Source organism: Primulina tabacum, chromosome 3, assembly GCF_025594145.1.
Source record: "Primulina tabacum isolate GXHZ01 chromosome 3, ASM2559414v2, whole genome shotgun sequence".
In the NCBI taxonomy this organism is placed as follows: Eukaryota; Viridiplantae; Streptophyta; class Magnoliopsida; order Lamiales; family Gesneriaceae; genus Primulina; species Primulina tabacum.
Window position 1 is genome coordinate 2,614,826 of NC_134552.1, and position 18,307 is coordinate 2,633,132.

Below are 18,307 nucleotides of genomic sequence, written 5' to 3' on the forward strand. Positions count from 1 at the left end.
TGAAGGTCTATTTGTGCTCCATTTCGGAGATTATGCCCAAAGAGGTTTTTAAAGAAAAAGACGTTATTTCATGGACAGTGGGAAATTTGTAAAATAATCTTAGTCGATTTCTTTAAAGAAAATGACATGTTCAAGTGTATTTGAAATACATTTGAGGATGTTATTTTCTTACAAAAATGTTGACCAAAGTAAAAAAAAATTAAGTTCATTAGACTACTAGTAATTTGGCGAGTGATATGATATTTTCGTTGTTTCCAAAATTTATTTTCGGTTGTTTCCGAAATTAATTTGATAATTATGACTTTTTTTGTTATCTTTTGGAGGAATTATCGGATTGATCGAACAATGATTCAAATCTGGATTTTTGGCTTTAGAATTTCTATATTTTTAGCCATCGAGCTTATGGTTTATTACAACAAGTGCAAATTCTATCCACAGAAAATGAAGAACCCATGGATTGTTTTGGATGCAATGGGGGACATGAGATTTATCTAACCAACAATCCACATAAGTGAGTCTCTAATCCAAGACCTATTCGGTGAGGCCCCAAAGAACATATGCATTTTGAATGTATAATATCATATATTACAATAGGTTTTTGAGTGACTGACACAAGACATATACCGAATCTTGCCATCATAATAGGAGATTTGAAATGCGAGTTGCATGCTTCAATCATGCTTTTACTTAGAAACCATGGCAACAGATGATAATCTCAAAAACACAAGATCAAACTTCAATTTATTTCAACTGTCAATATGATTTCTTGCTCAAAATCTAAGTCAAGATATTTCACAGGCAGTTGTGAGCTCGTATCAGAGCTGAAGAATGTAATTCTTTAGTAACCAAGTTATGCTACACTGTACATACCGAGATCTTTCGTCCCTAGACAAGGCAGCAAAGCTACCGAACCGATTTTCATTATGAGATTGAACCCACAGGTTAGTGCAAGCAAGATTATGCGAAATGGTCGCACGATATACTCGAGTTGTTAGGGTACACCATTCAGGATTCTCATTTACCAGACCAACTTCTAAACCGAACTAAAACCAAGCTTTTTTTGGACTCTCTTCTCCTTCATCACCTCCCTCACATCTTGTACACCTTCCCACTTCCCTTCAGAAGCATATATATTCGACAGTGTCACGAAATCTCCTGGCTTTCTCATCTCCATCCCCAGATGATCGGAGATTTTTTCAGCAAGATCACTCCTTCCGTGAATCTTGCAGCCGTTGAGAAAAGCTCCAATAACTGAATTAGTTCCGTCAACCGGCATTTGTTTGACAATAGAATAAGCCTCCTCCATCCTCCCGAAACGACAAAAAAGATCAATGACACAAGCATAATGTTCATGGTTTGCTACGACATTATATGAAACCATGGCCGCAAACAAATCCACGCCTTTCTCGACTTGGCCACCATGGCTACAAGCACAAAGAACGGCATTCAGAGTAACTTCATTTGCTTGTATTCCTTCTCCCTGCATCTTTTCAAATAGCTTGATAGCAGAATTTACCATCCCATGCTTCCCATAGCAGCCAATCATAGCATTCCATGAAGCTGCATTCTTGGTATACGTCATGCTGAAAACATTCGAGGCATCTTTAACGCTCCCACATTTTGAGTACATATCAATAAGAGCACTTGCCACAAATGCATTGACATAGATTTCCGTTCGATATATTATGCCATGAATTTCTCTACCCATAGAGACTGAACCAATCATCCCACAGGCAGGGAGCAGCCCTGTCACAGTCACTGGATTAGGCTTAACTCCAGCAACCAACATACTGTAAAACAGCTTCATCGCTTCACTAGCCTTATGGCTTTGAACAAATCCTGAAATCATTCCATTCCAAGTAGGCAAATCAGGAACATACCCTTCTTCTCTCATTCGAGTACAAAATTTGAAAGCACCATCACAATCTCCATTCCTGGCGTGCCCAACTATGATGGAGTTCCAAGTGAATTCATTAGCTTTAATTTCTTCCAGTCGCATTCTTTTAAACAAATCAACACCCTCTCCAATCTTCCCCTCGTCAGAATACCCACAAATTATGTTAGTCCAAGACACTACATCTCTTTCACTCATTTCATCAAATACTTTTCGCGCGCAGCACATCTTCCCGCACTTCCTATACATATCCATCAAAGCATTGCAGACGAGCACATATATTCCATAACCCGTTTTGCAAATCATGCCATGAACTTGTTTCCCCAAGTTCAGGTCCAGCAAACCGACACAACACTTCAAGACAGCCGACAAAGTGTGTTCATTATGAGAAATGTCGGGATTTCTTGATTTTGTCAATGAAGAAAAGTACCCAATTGCTTCTTCGTGAAATCCAGAAAAAGTTAACGTTAAAATCATCCAGTTGAAAGCAAAAATATTCGGGTTTGGAGACTCTTGAAAGAGTAATCTCGATGGACCCAAATCCCCACAGCTTGCGTATGCACCTATGAGCTTTGAACTTAAAGAAAAAGAATTCACGTCGACTGGCGTCGTCAACATTAATGCGTGGATTTGCTGACAGGGTTTCAGTGCTCTCGGTTTCATGCATTGATCCAATAATAAGCCGAAATTATGACAAAACGAGCTGTTTTGTGAAAGTAGGAGCTTTTTCATGTTCTGGACAGAGGTAATATAATGCCTGGAAAATCCATCTTATTAAAAACAGCCGTGAGCCGAAAACCTGAAAATGGAACATGCAGATATATGCGTTTAAACCATGAAAGAATGGTTTGAAACTAAGGTATAAAAAAAACAGAGACTTTCAGCCAATATATTGGTTATCGATTTTCTCGTATCTAAAATGATTCAAAAGTTTTAAAATTTTATTTTGACATTCAAAATATTCTTTAGACACTCGTATGATTTAAAGTAAATAAATATACATATGATGTTTAGTAACATACCTTTAGTAAAAAAATTTCACTTGGCTCCAACCAGTGTTTTTATAACCGGACCGTTAATCGAACGGTCAGGCCTTAAAAAATGGTTCAACCGGTTCAACCGAACGGTCGAATCGGATCAATAAAATTAATATTTTATTTATTTTATATAATAAATAAAATAGTAAAATATTGATTATTTATGTTTTTATAGTTTTTACTTAATTTTTAAGATGAAAATTACAACAAATATCCAAATAAACATCACTTTTCAAATTCAAAAATCCAAATTACACCTAACATGTAACCAAATAGTGATGACCAAGTTTAAGTGCCCAAGAAAACATCAAGTTTAATTATACAAAAAAGTAGCAAACATCAAGTTTCTTATACAAAAAAGTTTTTTTTATAATTTCACAGACCCGTGCGGTTCCTAAAGACCGGCCGGTTTCCGGTTTTCCCGGTTTAACCGGGTTTTAACCGGTTAAACCTGTTTTCCGGGTTTTTACTTATCTCCGGACCGGCCGGCGTCTGGAGGCCGGTTCGCGGTTGAACCGGTCCGACCGGCCGGTCCGGTCCGGTTTGGAGAACACTGGCTCCAACTACTCTGGTATAAGCGGACGTATCTCTTGTTGTAAATCCCTACGAACTTTCTTCAAAATCCTTTCTTTGATCTTCGAATTAGGTCCACGACTGAAAAAAAGATTCATCTTCTAAATTGCATTAGAAATTTAGAAGAAGTTTGCGTAGAGATTAATTAAAACGAGAGGCGGCTCATAACCATTGAAATTATTCAAAGGTAGTGGACGAAAATTTTGGAGGAGATGGGAGGTGGATTTTCGAAAAATAGAATTGAGGAGGCTTGGGTTTCAAGTCTCCTACTTAAACCATTCTTTCGTGACCTAATTTCCATAATATAAGATTTAGGTTCCATAACTAGCTTTAATGAACTTGATTAATTAATTGGACTAGACCAACTAGTTTAATTAATTAATTCAAAATCAATTAAGAATTTTAATTATTTAATATGTTGAACTTGTATTTTTACAAAAATATTAAACATTTCTTCCACTATATTTAATTTAATATTTAATAAACTCAACTTTTGAGTTTAATAAATTAAATCTCAAAATTTATAAATTCAACTCTTTGAATTTATTTTCTCCAAATTTTAAATATCATAAATTCAACTTCTTGAATTTATTATCTCATAAATTCAACTATTTGAATTTATTCCTTCAAAATTTAATTATCATAAATTCAACTCCTTGAATTTACTATATCATAATTTTATATAAATTCAACTCCTTGAATTTATTCTTTCAACGAGAATAAATGATTTAGTGCTTGTGTGACCCTCAATGGTTCAGGGATACAGCTAGCCGTGGGTTCACAACTCTTTGTGATGCAAGACATTTTCTTTTATTCGGGCTTACCCTAATTTGGCCCATTTCATGCGCCAACATTTGGTCATCAGAATTTCAGAAATCATTTTCTTATTAAACTCATCGAATCATGGTAAGAGCGTCTAGTAGCATCGTCCCATGATTCTCAAGGTATCACTGATAGTGCCTGCAAGAATCAATCAGTTATGATTAACGTACAGTACGGTCCCTTCATCTCATATAACCATATCGAATCTACAATCATTGGTTCATCGAGGGTTGCATATTAGATTCGATAGCTATGTGATACAATTATGAAATATTCATAGTATCATCGCATGCACAACTAGAGAACTCATTCCCTAATATACATCTCACACTCTGGCCAGAAATTTCATGCACTATTATTTCATTAGATCACATAGTATATCCACACCCGTAGGTGAGAGGTGAATTCTTGACTACAATGTACTGGATCCTACATATGTCGCAATTGCACCCAACCTCGTCACCTTGTGACCCTCGCGGAGTCAGTAAAGCACAATCCTAGTATGCAGAGCCTCAGTATTGTCCCGGGTCGTAAGGACTAATCATGTACAATCACAACCACAGACTTTTTCTCTCGATGAATGATAACCACTTGGAAAGTCCGAGAGAGGATTGTTCGGTACAATCATCGTATGATTGCCCATCTGCATGATTGGACATTATTATGCCCTTATCATGAAACACGGTACACAACAACACAGATGCTAGTATCAAACTCAAGCAACATTTATCCTTATTTAGGTGGCTAAATAGACTATGAAAGAATTTAGAATATACAGTATTTACAAATAAGTTTCAATATCAAATTATGATTTATTTGTATTAAAGTATAATCAAAGCTTTTATCTATGTTGATTGCATGGGTATATAGATAAAGTAAAATGAAATCCTGAAAAGTTAAATTATATTAAAATAAAGATTGTTTATTACACTTGAGTCAATAAATCTCTAGCAAAAAATGGTAAATCTAAGTAATAAAGGATTCGGGATGTGGGGGATTAGGCACATCGATTGCTCCTTCAAGCATATGAACTACTCTCTTCATATTAGGCCTCAACAATGGATCCTCTTGAATACTCCAAATGCCTACCATCATGAATTTCTTGAACCGTTTTATATCCTCAATGACCTCCTCGTCGTTTTCCACCAATAGCTTTAATGTCCTTGTTTCGTAACAATCGTAAGCCCAATCAGAAAGAATCACCTCTGCCTCATCCTCAGCGTGTCTTTCGACCTTATTTCTGCAGCAAACGAGTTCGAGCAACAAGATTCCAAAACTGTAAACATCAACCTTGCTTGTAATAAGCATATTTCTAAACCACTCTGGAGCTACATACCCTCTGGTCCCTCTAAGCTCAGTTGTGGTTTTAGTCTGATCGGGCTTCAAAAGCTTCGCTAACCCAAAATATGCTATTTTTGTTGTAACACAATCGTGTATGAGTACATTATTAGGCTTAATGTCACAATGTATGATTTGAGTGCTGCACTCTTCATGCAAATAGCATAGTCCTCTAGCAGTTGCAAATGCAATTTGCACCCTTCTGTACCAGCTGGGCCTTGACTTTTTGAAAAGAAAGCTTGCTAATGAGTCATTGCTCATGAATTCGTACACCAAAAGCCTGTTTTGACCTTCATCACAGTATCCTAGCAACATGACTGACTTTTGTGGTTGGTTTTGCTGATGGAGCTCACTTCGGCTTTGAATTGTTGTTCGGCTTCTTTAGGTATCTCGTCCAGCTTTTTTACCGCAACCACTCTATCATTTTCATTCCTCAGAGTGCCTTTTTACACTATTGAGGAAGCACCTCTACCCAATTCTTCTGTGAATCCATTTGTAGCTTCTTGTAGCTCATTAAATCTGAAGCTTCTTAAGTTCACTTCTGGATGGAGGGTACTTGATTTTTTCCCATTAAAATGGAATAGACACAGAAAAATCGAAGTAAGAGTGAGCAAAAACATTGAACAACCCAACAAAAGAGAGAGCGTGATGATCAGAATGGTTCTGTTGCTCTCATTCTTTTTGAATTACTGCTAGAAGTGTGTATTGTCTCATTATTTTTCGTACTTTTATCATCGTTTTTCCAGTAAAATTAACATCAAATCTTCCGTTGGAAAGATGGAATCTCTTCTTCCAACAGTTTCCGTTGTTATAAACCACAGTAGGTCAGAAACAATCCTCAAGGCAAGCCTGTTGACATTGATCCTCGGTCATTGATCCAAAGGCAGTATAAACAGACCAAACAAAATCGATTTTAGGCAAGTCGGCGAAGCGAAAAAGGTCAGCTTCTTGCGACTGCTGATCGTATTCAGGTTGGGCGAAATTCGGTTTGCATCCACTGATCCTTATGTTTGAATCCACCGGAGAGTATCCATCAGGGCAACTACAATTTGTCCTCGTATCAGTTCCCATAGAGCAAACACTATTGAAACCACATGCACCTGATCCAATAACTCGAAGAAACAACAAACATATATTTGAAGGAGAAGACTGTGAAAGGGACCACTCCATCGCCCTCTCACCTGTTGAATTAGCAAATTTAGGATAGACATAGTGCCTTAGAACCCCGTCATATTCCAGTATCGCTCTCTGATAAAACATGCTCGTTGAAGGGCCACTACTAGACAAGAGCTCAAGTACGGTCCCATTATTTGTTGCAAGAAATATGTAGCCAGATTCGTTGAAGATCAATTGATATGAACGAGAGAATTAGTTATAAATAGAGTTCAATTCCTTCAGTTATTGTATCCAAAAATCAAAAGTTTTTTAGCTTTGATAAAAAGAGAGTGCATAGAAAAAAAAAGTATTTTTTTCTTGAGTGCGGGAATTCTCTTGTGTGAGTTAGAGAAATTATTTTCTCGGTATACTCGGATTGGGAGTGAGAAATATTGAGTGTGTTGGTGTACACACTTGTTGTAATATTTCTTCCAGTTATAAAAGTTGCAGTGCTCCGTGGACGTAGCCTATATTGGGTGAACCACGTAAATCTTTGTGTTCTTGTTGGTTATTTTATGCCGTGACATTTTGGATATTATATTATCATCCTGGTCGGCATCGTTTCGGTATAATTTCCCAACAACTGGTATCAGTGACATCTTGTGAAAATTCTTCAGAATTCAGAGTATGCTCTGTGGTTGCAACTTTGTCTAATCTTCCACATCATAAAAGACTTTTTAGATTTTTTGCTAAGGCTAGAGAAGTGATGGCCGGAGATGATGGATCGGGACCGGGAATCAACAAGTTCGACGGAACATATTTTTCGTTATGATGGTTACAGATAAGAGATTATTTGTACAGTAAGAAGCTGCATCAACCTCTATCAGGAAAGAAGCCAGAAAAGATGGAGGATGATAATTGGGAGCTCCTTGACCGACATGTGTTAGGTGTAATATGATTGACCCTAACGAAGAATGTGGCACATAACGTGGCGGAGGCACAAACCACAGAAGAGATGATGTCCATTTTATCGGACATGTACGAGAAGCCATCAGCAAAAAACAAAGTGTATCTCATAAAAAAGTTATTCAACTTGAAAATGGGGGAATGTGCTTCGGTGGCTAAACACATCAATGAGTTCAACACGATTGTTTCTCAGCTAACATCAGTTGAAATTAATTTTGATGATGAGATTTGTGCACTTATTCTTTTGGCGTCTTTACCAAATGTTTGGGAACCAATGCGGGCAGCGGTTAACAACTCTGTTGGAAAAAGAAAGCTACAACCTACAATTCAATGATGTCAGAGATCAAATTTTTGCTGAAGAAGTTCGCAGGATGGATTCGGGTGAAGGAACATCATCGAGATCTGCTCTAAATCTCGAGAACAGAGGAATGGGTAGGAGTGGCGAAAAGAGTTCTAACAGATGGCGCGGTAGGTTTAAGTCAAGAAATGGAAAAAACAAAAGCAACTTTGAAAGAATTTGAAGTGCTGGAGCTGTGGTGAAACTGGTCACTTGAAAAAGAACTGCAGATCAATGGAGAATAATGTCAATGTTGTCGCTGAGGAAGTACATGATGCTCTGCTATTATCCATGGAAAGCCCTGTTGATTCTTGGGTTATGGACTCGGGAGCTTCGTTTCATACCACTGGTGATCGCGATGTATTTGATAATTACATCGCTGGCGATTACGGAAATGTTTTCCTGGCTGATGGAAAACCCTTGGAAATTGTTGGTATGGGTGATGTACGGATGAAGATGTCAAATGGATCTGTCTGGAAAATCAACAAAGTTAGGCAAGTACCAAAATTGACACGCAATCTGATCTCGGTGGGACAGCTCGATGATGAAGGCCACAATGTGACCTTCGGTGATGGTTCCTGGAAAATGAACAAAGGAGCCATGATTGTTGCTAGAGGAAAGAAAACTGGAATACTGTATATGACTTCCAGTTGCAGAGACACATTAGCAGTTGTGAATGCTGGAGCCAATTCAAGTCTATGGCATTATAGACTTGGACATATGAGTGAGAAGGGAATGAAGATGTTGGTGTCAAAAGGAAAGCTACCAGAATTGTGAGACGTATATTTTAGATTTAATATTGAGATCTCACTTGCCACTTTGCAATTTTTTAGTTAACTTAAAATGATTCAGGGCAGTTCTAACATAGAAGAACTAAATTTGGTGTATATTAGAAATGTTAAGGACTATTTTAGCCCGACAAAAAGAGTTACGGATCAAATAGGGACCGAATAAGATATTAATTAGCCTGAATTTTTTGCTATGAAAAATAATAGAATGAATTTGGATGATATTTTGAAAAAAGGGTTTTAATTTAAATTTTGAAAATGAAGGGCTTCGTAGATATATATTACTTGGGAAAACATGCACGTAACTCTTCCATTATTGTTTATCAAAAAAAAAAAAAAAAAACAGACAAACTATTATGTATTTAATTGAATATAATTAGGTTTAATGGCACTGGATTTTAGAAGCCATATAATTTGCATGCGATTATTAAAAGAATTAGAAAAAGCTAAACGACACAACTTTCAAGCTTAATTGTGTTTATTATATAAAAAAAATAAGTATCAAAACATTAAATTGCCTTTGTATGTGTACGTAAAAACTAGTGCTAATAGCTTATATTTTTTAACTCAAAAATGACAGTGGGAGATGTTATGAACCAACCAAGCGGACGTGCGATCTTGTATCCCTTCTTCAGTTAAATGGACACCGTCCAAACTCATTTATCGATCGGGATCCGAGCAAATCCCGACACCTGCAGCTCAACATATTCTTGTCAAGTCAAAATTGTATTTAATTGTCTCCAATCTCACAACAAGCTCGCTCTTTCTGTATCAAATCATGCATGAATACAAACATCAGTATAATCTTGCTACAACCACATGTTTATATAATAAGTGAGACATACCATAAAATTGTGCCAAGTCAAGAAGGAGCTCACTCATAGGCATTGCAGTATTAATCTCCACAGATGATCATCACATTTGGTTTTTCTTGCTGTAGTTTGTGAATGGCTTGTTGGAGTTGCTCGCTGTGTTATGTCGCGAAGTCGTTCAACTGCTCAAGCAGTGGCGGAGCCACATGCTTATGTACCCGGGCTTTATTGCCCGGGTAGTCTAATTTTTTTTTAAAAAAAAATTATATGTAAATTTTGTATAATTTTGGAATAATATGATATTAGCTCGGGTAGATTAATTTAAAATATTAAAAGATTTTAGAGTTTAAAATTCTAGCCCGGACAGAACTATATTTCTGACTCCTCCACTATGCTCGAGGCATCGGTTCTCGTCATATGACATTGGTTTGGAAGGCCATTTGATAGATTGGGAGGCATCCGATTGGGGAAGTTTTCGGAAACCACCACTCTTGTAGACCCAAAACTAATCACTTTCTGCAAAACACGAACATAAATACATTAATTATTTTTTGGTGAAAAAATGGTTATTGGAAACTTACATTGATACCCCCATAAGGATCCGGGTTATCATTAACCCGGTTTATTACTTGGATAGCCCAGATCATAGCCAATGTGCCGGTTACTTTCCTGAAGATCCGGGCAAATCTTCTCTTCCCGAGCACTGCGGCTCTTCCTGGGCAATCATCATTAGCCCGGGCTCTCCACCAACCACCCGGGTACTCTACTACCCGGGTCACCTTGAAACTTGCACCATACTCGTGTGTGATTGATACATGCAGTCTAATCTGTCAGAACAACTTGGGCTTGGAGTGTCCTAAAAGTTATCAGAAGCTAAGAGTATGGGTAGTCGACTTGACATATTTAGTAGGTGGCTCTAGAATCGAGGTACCTACCCCATTTTCTACTATAAATAACAGGTATTAATGTCATTTATAGATTATGAAATCCTTTAACTCTCAAGCACTTACATATTTTCTCAAATATTGCTTGTGTTCATCTGAAAACCTGCTGACTTTAGCATCGGAGTGGCTACGTCGGACATCCCACTGGCGCCCATTCACGAGTTACTTTCTTTTGCAGGTGTTAATCTAAGCCATTACCTTCACTCAAATTCCCAAACACTATAAATTACTGATTTGATCCGTTGGAGCCCATTATCCGGCTCATTCATTTCAGCGAGGTCTCATCATTGGCATCGTCTGTGGGAAATTGAGGCTAGGACGTTGATATGGCTCGTACAAGAAAAACTAACCAAGATAATTCTCAGGCCCAGGAAGATGGAGGGCGGACTTCGAGACAGGGTGGTGTTCATAACGCCGGGCCAAATCTCATTACCATGACCCCGGAAGAGTTAAAAAAAATTGTATCCGATGCAATAAAGTAAGCTATGGCCAGGAAAGAAGTTTATCAGCATGTTACACCACCTGGAGATAGACAGGAGCAGGAGCAGAAGATGAGGGAGGAGGAGGTGAGAGGAGAAGACGAGAAATCCAGTGCCAGATCAAAATCTCCGACTGTGGCAGAAGAATTGTTGGAGCTGAGACAGAAGATGAAGGTCCTGGAAGGACAGTTGGAGAGCCGAAGCACTTCCCGGGCAATCGCCAAAGGATGCCCATTTGCTGATATTATTGTCCGGGAACCTCTTCCCGAAAATTTCAAGTCTGCCAAAGTGAAAGATTATGATGGTAACGCAGACCCGGAGGAGCACCTGGCCAGGTTTGAGAATATGGTCATGCTGCACTGTTACACTGATCGAATCAAGTGTAAGGTGTTCCTGAAAACATTGGTGGATTCGGCTCAAAGATGGTTTGAGGGTTTGGCTCCTCAAAGTATTAGTTCTTTCAAAGACTTCCAAAAGGTGTTTTCACACCATTTCAGCAGCAGTAAAAAATACAAGAAGACTGCTTTTAGTCTTTTTGAGGTTAAGCAAAGCCCAGAGGAGAGTTTAAGGGCTTACATCAGAAGATTCAATAGAGTGGCTCTGATGTTCCCACTTGTGCCACTGAAACAAAAACGACTGCATTCACCCAAGGCTTAAGGAAGGGTGAATTTTTCAAATCACTGACCAAGAAAGTGCCCGGGGATTTCGAGGACTTATTATCCCGGGCAGAGAAATACATTAATATGGAGGAGGCCCAGAAACAGAAGAGAGAGGCTGTGAGGAAAGAGAAAGGGTACCGGGTGTCTAAGCCCGAGAAGAAGGGACAGAGAAGGGGTAATCCAGGGCATTTTTCTCACCATGTGCCTCTCAAGATTGCCCGGGAGAGGGAGGTCCAGGAATGCAGTAGAGATCTGGCCCTGAATTATCAACTATCCCGGCCCGAGAGGAGAGGATTTTGCACTCTCCACAAAGTGTGTTATCACAACACCGAGGATTGTAAAATATTGAAGGAAGGCTATGCCCTGCCTCCCGCCCGGGACCCAGTCAAGCCAACAAGAGACCAAAATTGCTACCGTGGACATATCGGCAGCCAGAATCTAGTGCCCGGGGAGGAGATATAAGGGGCAATGTAAGGAGAGAGCCCGGGAGAAGGAGGGAGCCCGAGCCCGAGAAAAAGAAGAATTTGCCTCCTGCCATGGGGTTAATCAAAATGATTTCTGGAGGATCCACTGATGGTGATCAGTTTCGGCCCGGAGGATTTAAAGGGGGTGAATCTACCCCACAATGATGCCTTGGTTATCCAAGCCCAGGTGGCAAATTTTGACATTTTGAGGGTCTTTATTAACTCGGGCAGCTCTGTAAATGTAATTTTTAAAAATGCCTTTATACAGATGGATTTGCAGGGCTATCATTTGGAAGCTCTGGAAACCGCACTTTTTGGTTTTGTTGGCCATGTGGTTTACCCGGAAGGAGAGATTGTCTTGCCACTGACTCTAGGCTCCCAAGATCTCAAAAAGACGGTGATGACCTCTTTCACTGTGGTGGACTCCCCGTCATCATACAACATCATTCTGGGGAGGCCGGCTATGAATGAGCTAAGGGCTGTAGCATCCACCTACCACCAAAAGATAAAATTTTCTGTGGGAGCCCGGGTAGGAGAAGTCAGGAGAGACCAACCTTCTTCCCGAAAATGCTATGTGGAAGCAGTTCGGGCTGATCACAGCAAAACTAGGAGGAAAGAAAAGAAAGCAAGAGTGGATGAAGGAGGAAGAAGATTAGTGGACAAGGGAGAGGTACATTTTGTAGCAAAGGAGGAACATGAGATGATAGAGGTCGGAGCAGGGCAGCAAATCCGGGTGGCTCAGGACCTCAGTACATCCACCCGGGTTAGTCTGATCAATTGTTTAAAAGCTAATATTCATGTGTTTGCCTGGTCCCAACAGGAGTTAACAGGGATCTCACCCCTGATATCGAAGCATCAATTGAATATTTTCCCGGGATCTCACCCGGTGAAGCAGAAGAAGAAACACTTTAGTCCTGAAAAGGACAAAGTTATTGATGAATAGGTGAAGGAGCTGCTGAAGGCCGGCCACATTCGAGAAATCCAATTTCCTACATGGCTTTCGAATATGGTGCTGGTATCTAAGTCCACCGGGAAGTGGAGAATGTGTGTAGATTTCCGCAACCTCAACAAAGCTTGCCCTAAAGACCATTACCCCCTGCCCAGAATTGACCAATCGGTGGATTCCACCTCGGGCTTTGAACTGCTGAGTTTCATGGATGCTTACCAGGGGTATCATCAAATTTTCTTGGCCAAGAATGATCAAGATAAAGCCAGATTCATCACATCGGGAGGTACATTTTGCTATGTTGTGATGCCTTTCGAGTTAAAGAATGCAGGGGCTACTTACCAGCGTCTCATGAACAGAGTCTTTGAGAAGCAACTGGGTCGGAATGTGGAGGTATACGTGGATGATATCCTGGGCAAGTCTAAAGAGACGACACATTTCATAGTTGATCTGAAGGAAACCTTTGCCACTCTAATGCATTACGGGATAAAGCTCAACCCTGCCAAATGCATTTTTGGTGTGAAGAGTGGCAAGTTTTGGGTTTCATAGTGACCGACCGGGGGATTGAGGTAAATCAGGAAAAATTCAAATCCGTGTTGTGCATGCCATCTCCCCGATCTGTCAAAGAAGTACAGAAGCTGACCGGGAGGATTGCTTCCCTGTCTCGATTTATATCCCGATCAGCACACGGGAGTTATCCCTTTTTTCAGGTTCTAAGAAAAGCCCAACAATTCGGGTGGGATGAGAAATGTGAGCAGGCTTTCCAGGACTTGAAGATTCACCTTGCAGAGCTACTTGTATTGGTGAAGCCGGAACCCGGGGAAAAACTATTCGTTTATCTATCTACTACGGAGTATGCTGTCAGCTCAGTTCTAATAAAAGAAGAAGGCTCAGATCAAAAGCCTGTCTACTATATCAGCCATGCTCTAAGAGGCCCCGAGCTCCGTTACAGTGAGATAGGGAAGATTGCTTTGGCCTTGATCATTACTGCCCGGAAGCTCCGACCTTACTTTTTGTCGCATCAAATCATTGTTCTTACCAATAGCCCTCTTGGCAGGATCATAACTCATTCAGAAGTATCCGAGCGGATGATCAAGTGGACAGTAGAGTTGGGAGAATACGACATAGAATACAAACCGCGGGTTGCCATCAAAGCACAAGCCTTATCAGATTTCTTATCCGAGATGGTTCAACCCAAGGAAGAAGAAGTATGGAGAGTATTTGTGGATGGGGCGTCTAGACTTGCGGGTTGTGGAGTAGGGGTTGTAATAATCTCTCCCCCATGAGAAAAGATTAAATTGGCATTAAGGATTGATTCCAGGGTAACCAATAATGAGGCCGAGTATGAAGCTGTCCTCGCCGATATTCGAGCTGCCCGGGAGATTGGAGCTTACCGGATTATTCTGTACTCTGATTCACAACTGATCACTCAACAGATAAATGGAGTTTATGAAGCTAAGGATGACAGGATGCTCAAATATCTACAGCTCATTCAAGCCCAAGCAGAAACCTTTGTGGATTGGAGTATTGAACAAATACCCCGGGAGGAGAATGAAGAGGCTGATGCTCTGGCAAAAATGGCTGCTTCACTATCAGAAGTCAGTACCCGGGAAGTCTTGCATGTTTCCTGGTTGGTCCTTCTATTGAAGAAGAAGTATTATCAACCTTAGAGAATTCCTGGATGACACCTCTGATAAAGTTCAATGTGAACAATGAATTACCCGAGGATAAAGCCCGAGCTCAAAAGATTAAGAGACAAGCTCCCAGGTTTGTTCTCTTAAATAATATCTTGTACATGAGATCATTCCAGGGACCTTTATTAAAATGCTTATCTGAGGGAGAAGTGGATTATGTCCTCCGAGAGATTCATGAAGGGTGTTGTGCTGAGCATCTCGGAGGAATATCTTTGGCCCGGAAGACAATGCTTGCCGGGTTCTGGTGGCCAACTCTTAGCCAAGATTCTGCTCGAGTGGTCCAGGCTTGTGAAGGCTGTCAACATCATTCAAATTTTCAACATAGCCCGGCCACTCTCATGAAGCCTATTTGGGCATCTTGTCCCTTTGATCAGTGGGGCATGGATATTGTGGGTTCTTTCCCAATTACTCGGGCTCAAAAGAAATTCTTGCTAGTAGCTGTTGATTATTTTTTCAAATGGGTAGATGCTGAACTCTTGGCTAAGATCACTGAGCAGGAAGTTTTGAAATTTCTGTGGAAGAACATTGTGTACCGGTTTGGAGTGCCCAGAAGACTGATCTCAGATAATGGAAGACAGTTCCAGGGCAAAGAGATTACATCGTGGTGCCGGGAAATGAAGATCACTCAATCTTTCACCTCTGTTGCCTATTCTCAAGCTAATGGCCAAACAGAAGTTGTCAATAGAATTATTGTACAAGCACTAAAAACAAGGCTACAAGGCAAAGGAAAAGATTGGGTGGAAGAATTACCCAGTGTTCTCTGGGCATACAGAACCACTCCCCGGGCACCTACTCAAGAAACTCCTTTCAACTTGGTTTATGGTTCTGAAGCAGTACTTCCAGTTGAGATCGGGCATACTTCTTCCCGGGTAGAATCTTACCCGGATGATAATGATCAAAGCCGAGCCATGGAATTGGACTTAATAGAAGAAAAGAGAGACCGAGCATTCATTCGAATGGAATCATACCGCAACTGGGTTATGAAATCATATAACAAGAAGGTCCGGATCCGAGACTTCCAAGTGGGGGATTTAGTCATGAAAAAAGTCAACCCAGCTAGGGATGTTGGAAAGCTGGAAGCTCGGTGGGAAGGACCTTATAAAATTACCTGGAGAGTTAGTTCGGGATCTTTTTATCTAGAAGATGTCCAAGGACGCTATCTCAAAAGGCCTTGGAATATATTTAATTTAAAGAAGTATTATGTTTAACATATGTAATTATTTGGTGGAAGATATAATGAACGGGCTGTTTTCTCATAAAGAAATATTGTGTATACTTCTTGTAGCATTAACCCGGGGGTTACAAAGTCCCGTTTACTCCAAGGCTCTGCACCTTGGTTCTTAAAAGCCTAGGGCACTACACCCTGGCTCGGGGAACCACACCTCGACCATTCCCAAGTCCCGGAACATGTTCCCCGGCCCAAGGCTCCGCACCTTGGTTCTCAGAAAGCCCAGGGCACTACACCCTGGCTCGGGGAACCACACCTCGACCATTCCTAAGTCCCGGGACATGTTCCCCGGCCCAAGGCTCCGCACCTTGGTTCTCAAAAAGTCCAAGGCACTACACCCTGGCTCGGGGAACCACACCTCGACCATTCTCAAGTCCCGGGACATGTTTCCCGACCCAAGGCTCTGCACCTTGGTTCTTAAAAAGCCCGGGGCACTACACCCTGGCTCGGGGAACCACACCTCGACCATTCCCAAGTCCCGGGCCATGTTCCCCGGCCAAAGGCTCCACACCTTGGTTCTTAAAAAGCCCAGGACACTACACCCTGGCTCGGGAAACCACACCTCGATCATTTCCAAGTCCCAGGACATGTTCCCCGGCCCAAGGCTCGGTACCTTGATTCTTAAGAAATCACAAGAATTATTGTTTGGATTCAAAGGCTTAACAGCCCGGTCGCTTATTGAAGTTCCCGGTTATCCCTCGAACACTTAGAAATTTTTTATATGAATATTGTGATTATGTTAGAAGACCGGGTGCTGAATATATGGTAAGTTATTATTATAACAGGGATGAAGGGAAAATAAAAATTTCATTAAGGAAAGCCTGAATGCAGAAATTACAAGAAAAGTACAGATTATAATCCTATTTTAAATCTACTGTGCATTAGACTGTTCCCCGGCCTCCTCGGGAGCCTTCTCAGCCTCTTTCTCAGCAGCATTGTCCTGGGGAAGGGAGTCAATGGCCTTGTTGATGTCTGGGAAGCCCTCCCTGCCTGCCGAGATAAGGCCCTCTTCCTCAAACTGCTCCCGGCACTTCTCGAAGCCGACTTTGAAATAGTTATACGATCTATCTTCAACAGCCCCTTGGAATTCCGCAGATTGAAGGAAGATAGTCCTCCATTCATCTTGAGTCAGATGAAAAAGCCTGAGCTTATCCTCAGCAACAACAGCCCGATGTTGTTGTGTGCTGGCTTCATCCTCAAGATAACAAACTCGGGACTCCAGGAATGCAATTTGCCTCGGAGAGGCCTCCTCCCGGGCCAAGCCTTCATCCTGGGCAAGCTGGGTTGAGACCAATTGTTGATTGGCAATTTCCAAGGAAGCTTGGAGACCGACGATTTTCTCCTCATGAAGCTTCTGAACCCGGGCAATCTCTCATTGAAGATGGTCATGAATTTCCTGAGCATCCCGGGCTTGCTTACCTTTCTTAGTGGCCACTGCCGCCACCTCTTCAAAGGCCGAGACTATCATCTGGGCAGCCTGAACAAAAAAGAGTTTTAAAAAAGAGAGAGAGAGAGAGAAAAAAGAAAAAAGGACAGAGCTTACAGAGATAAGCCGGTTTGATCCCTCCAGGAATCTGACACTGGCAGGGGCACTTTGCAAGAATACCGCCTCAGCAGGGCTGAGTATCTGCTTGAAGCGCTTAACACCAGTAGTAGTAGCCCCCTCAAAAAAGATGTTAGCCTGGGTAGGCTGATCCGTTTGAGGGAGCTCTTGGCCGGGTTCACTTGAGGGTTGTTGGTGAAGGGGGGTTGATTGACCTGACCGGGAAGTGCCCTGGCCGCCTTCAAGAACGATCAGCTCGGGGGAGGTGACAGCTCTTCTTTTTCTTTGACTAAGAGGAATGAGATCCTCGGCCTCCTCCACCGTCTCGGTCACCACCCGAGGCCCGAGCCTTTCTTGATCCCGGGGAGTGTTGTCCCGGGAAACTTCCACTCTCGAGGCCGCCTCCTCCTCGGCCTGCCTCCTCTCTTCTTCAGCAGCTGCTCGGCGAGCTGCCATTTTCTTCTCCTGAAAGAATTGGGGTGAAATTGATTGACAGGCACGCCAAAAAACTTGGCAACATCGATATAAAAAGAAGGAAGGGGAAATCGGAGATCATTTCTAACCTGATCCCGGAAGAAGGTGGTGTATCCGGGGGGAGGGTGATCTGCTCGATCAGAGGGACCGGGAATTAGAATGGAAAGATTTGAAGGGATAGATCCCAGAACCTGGAGCTCCTCGTCTGCCATAG

General features: G+C 41.3%; 1 protein-coding gene and 1 pseudogene across 1 annotated transcript; both read right to left on the reverse strand.

The window, feature by feature from the left end:
* Positions 1–539: 539 nt before the first annotated feature.
* LOC142539293 (pentatricopeptide repeat-containing protein At5g59600-like) lies at positions 540–2,734 on the reverse strand. The gene has a single exon (XM_075644656.1). It carries the CDS (start codon positions 2,624–2,626, stop codon positions 1,034–1,036), a length of 1,593 nt encoding a protein of 530 aa, XP_075500771.1. The 5' UTR covers positions 2,627–2,734; the 3' UTR covers positions 540–1,033.
* Positions 2,735–5,285: 2,551 nt separating this feature from the next.
* Positions 5,286–7,032, reverse strand: LOC142538288 (G-type lectin S-receptor-like serine/threonine-protein kinase LECRK3; annotated as a pseudogene).
* Positions 7,033–18,307: the final 11,275 nt, after the last annotated feature.

Excerpts from the sequence above, each read along its gene's own strand:
- LOC142539293 (XM_075644656.1), bottom strand. The coding sequence starts at position 2,626 with ATGAAAAAGCTCCTACTTTCACAAAACAGCTCGTTTTGTCATAATTTC.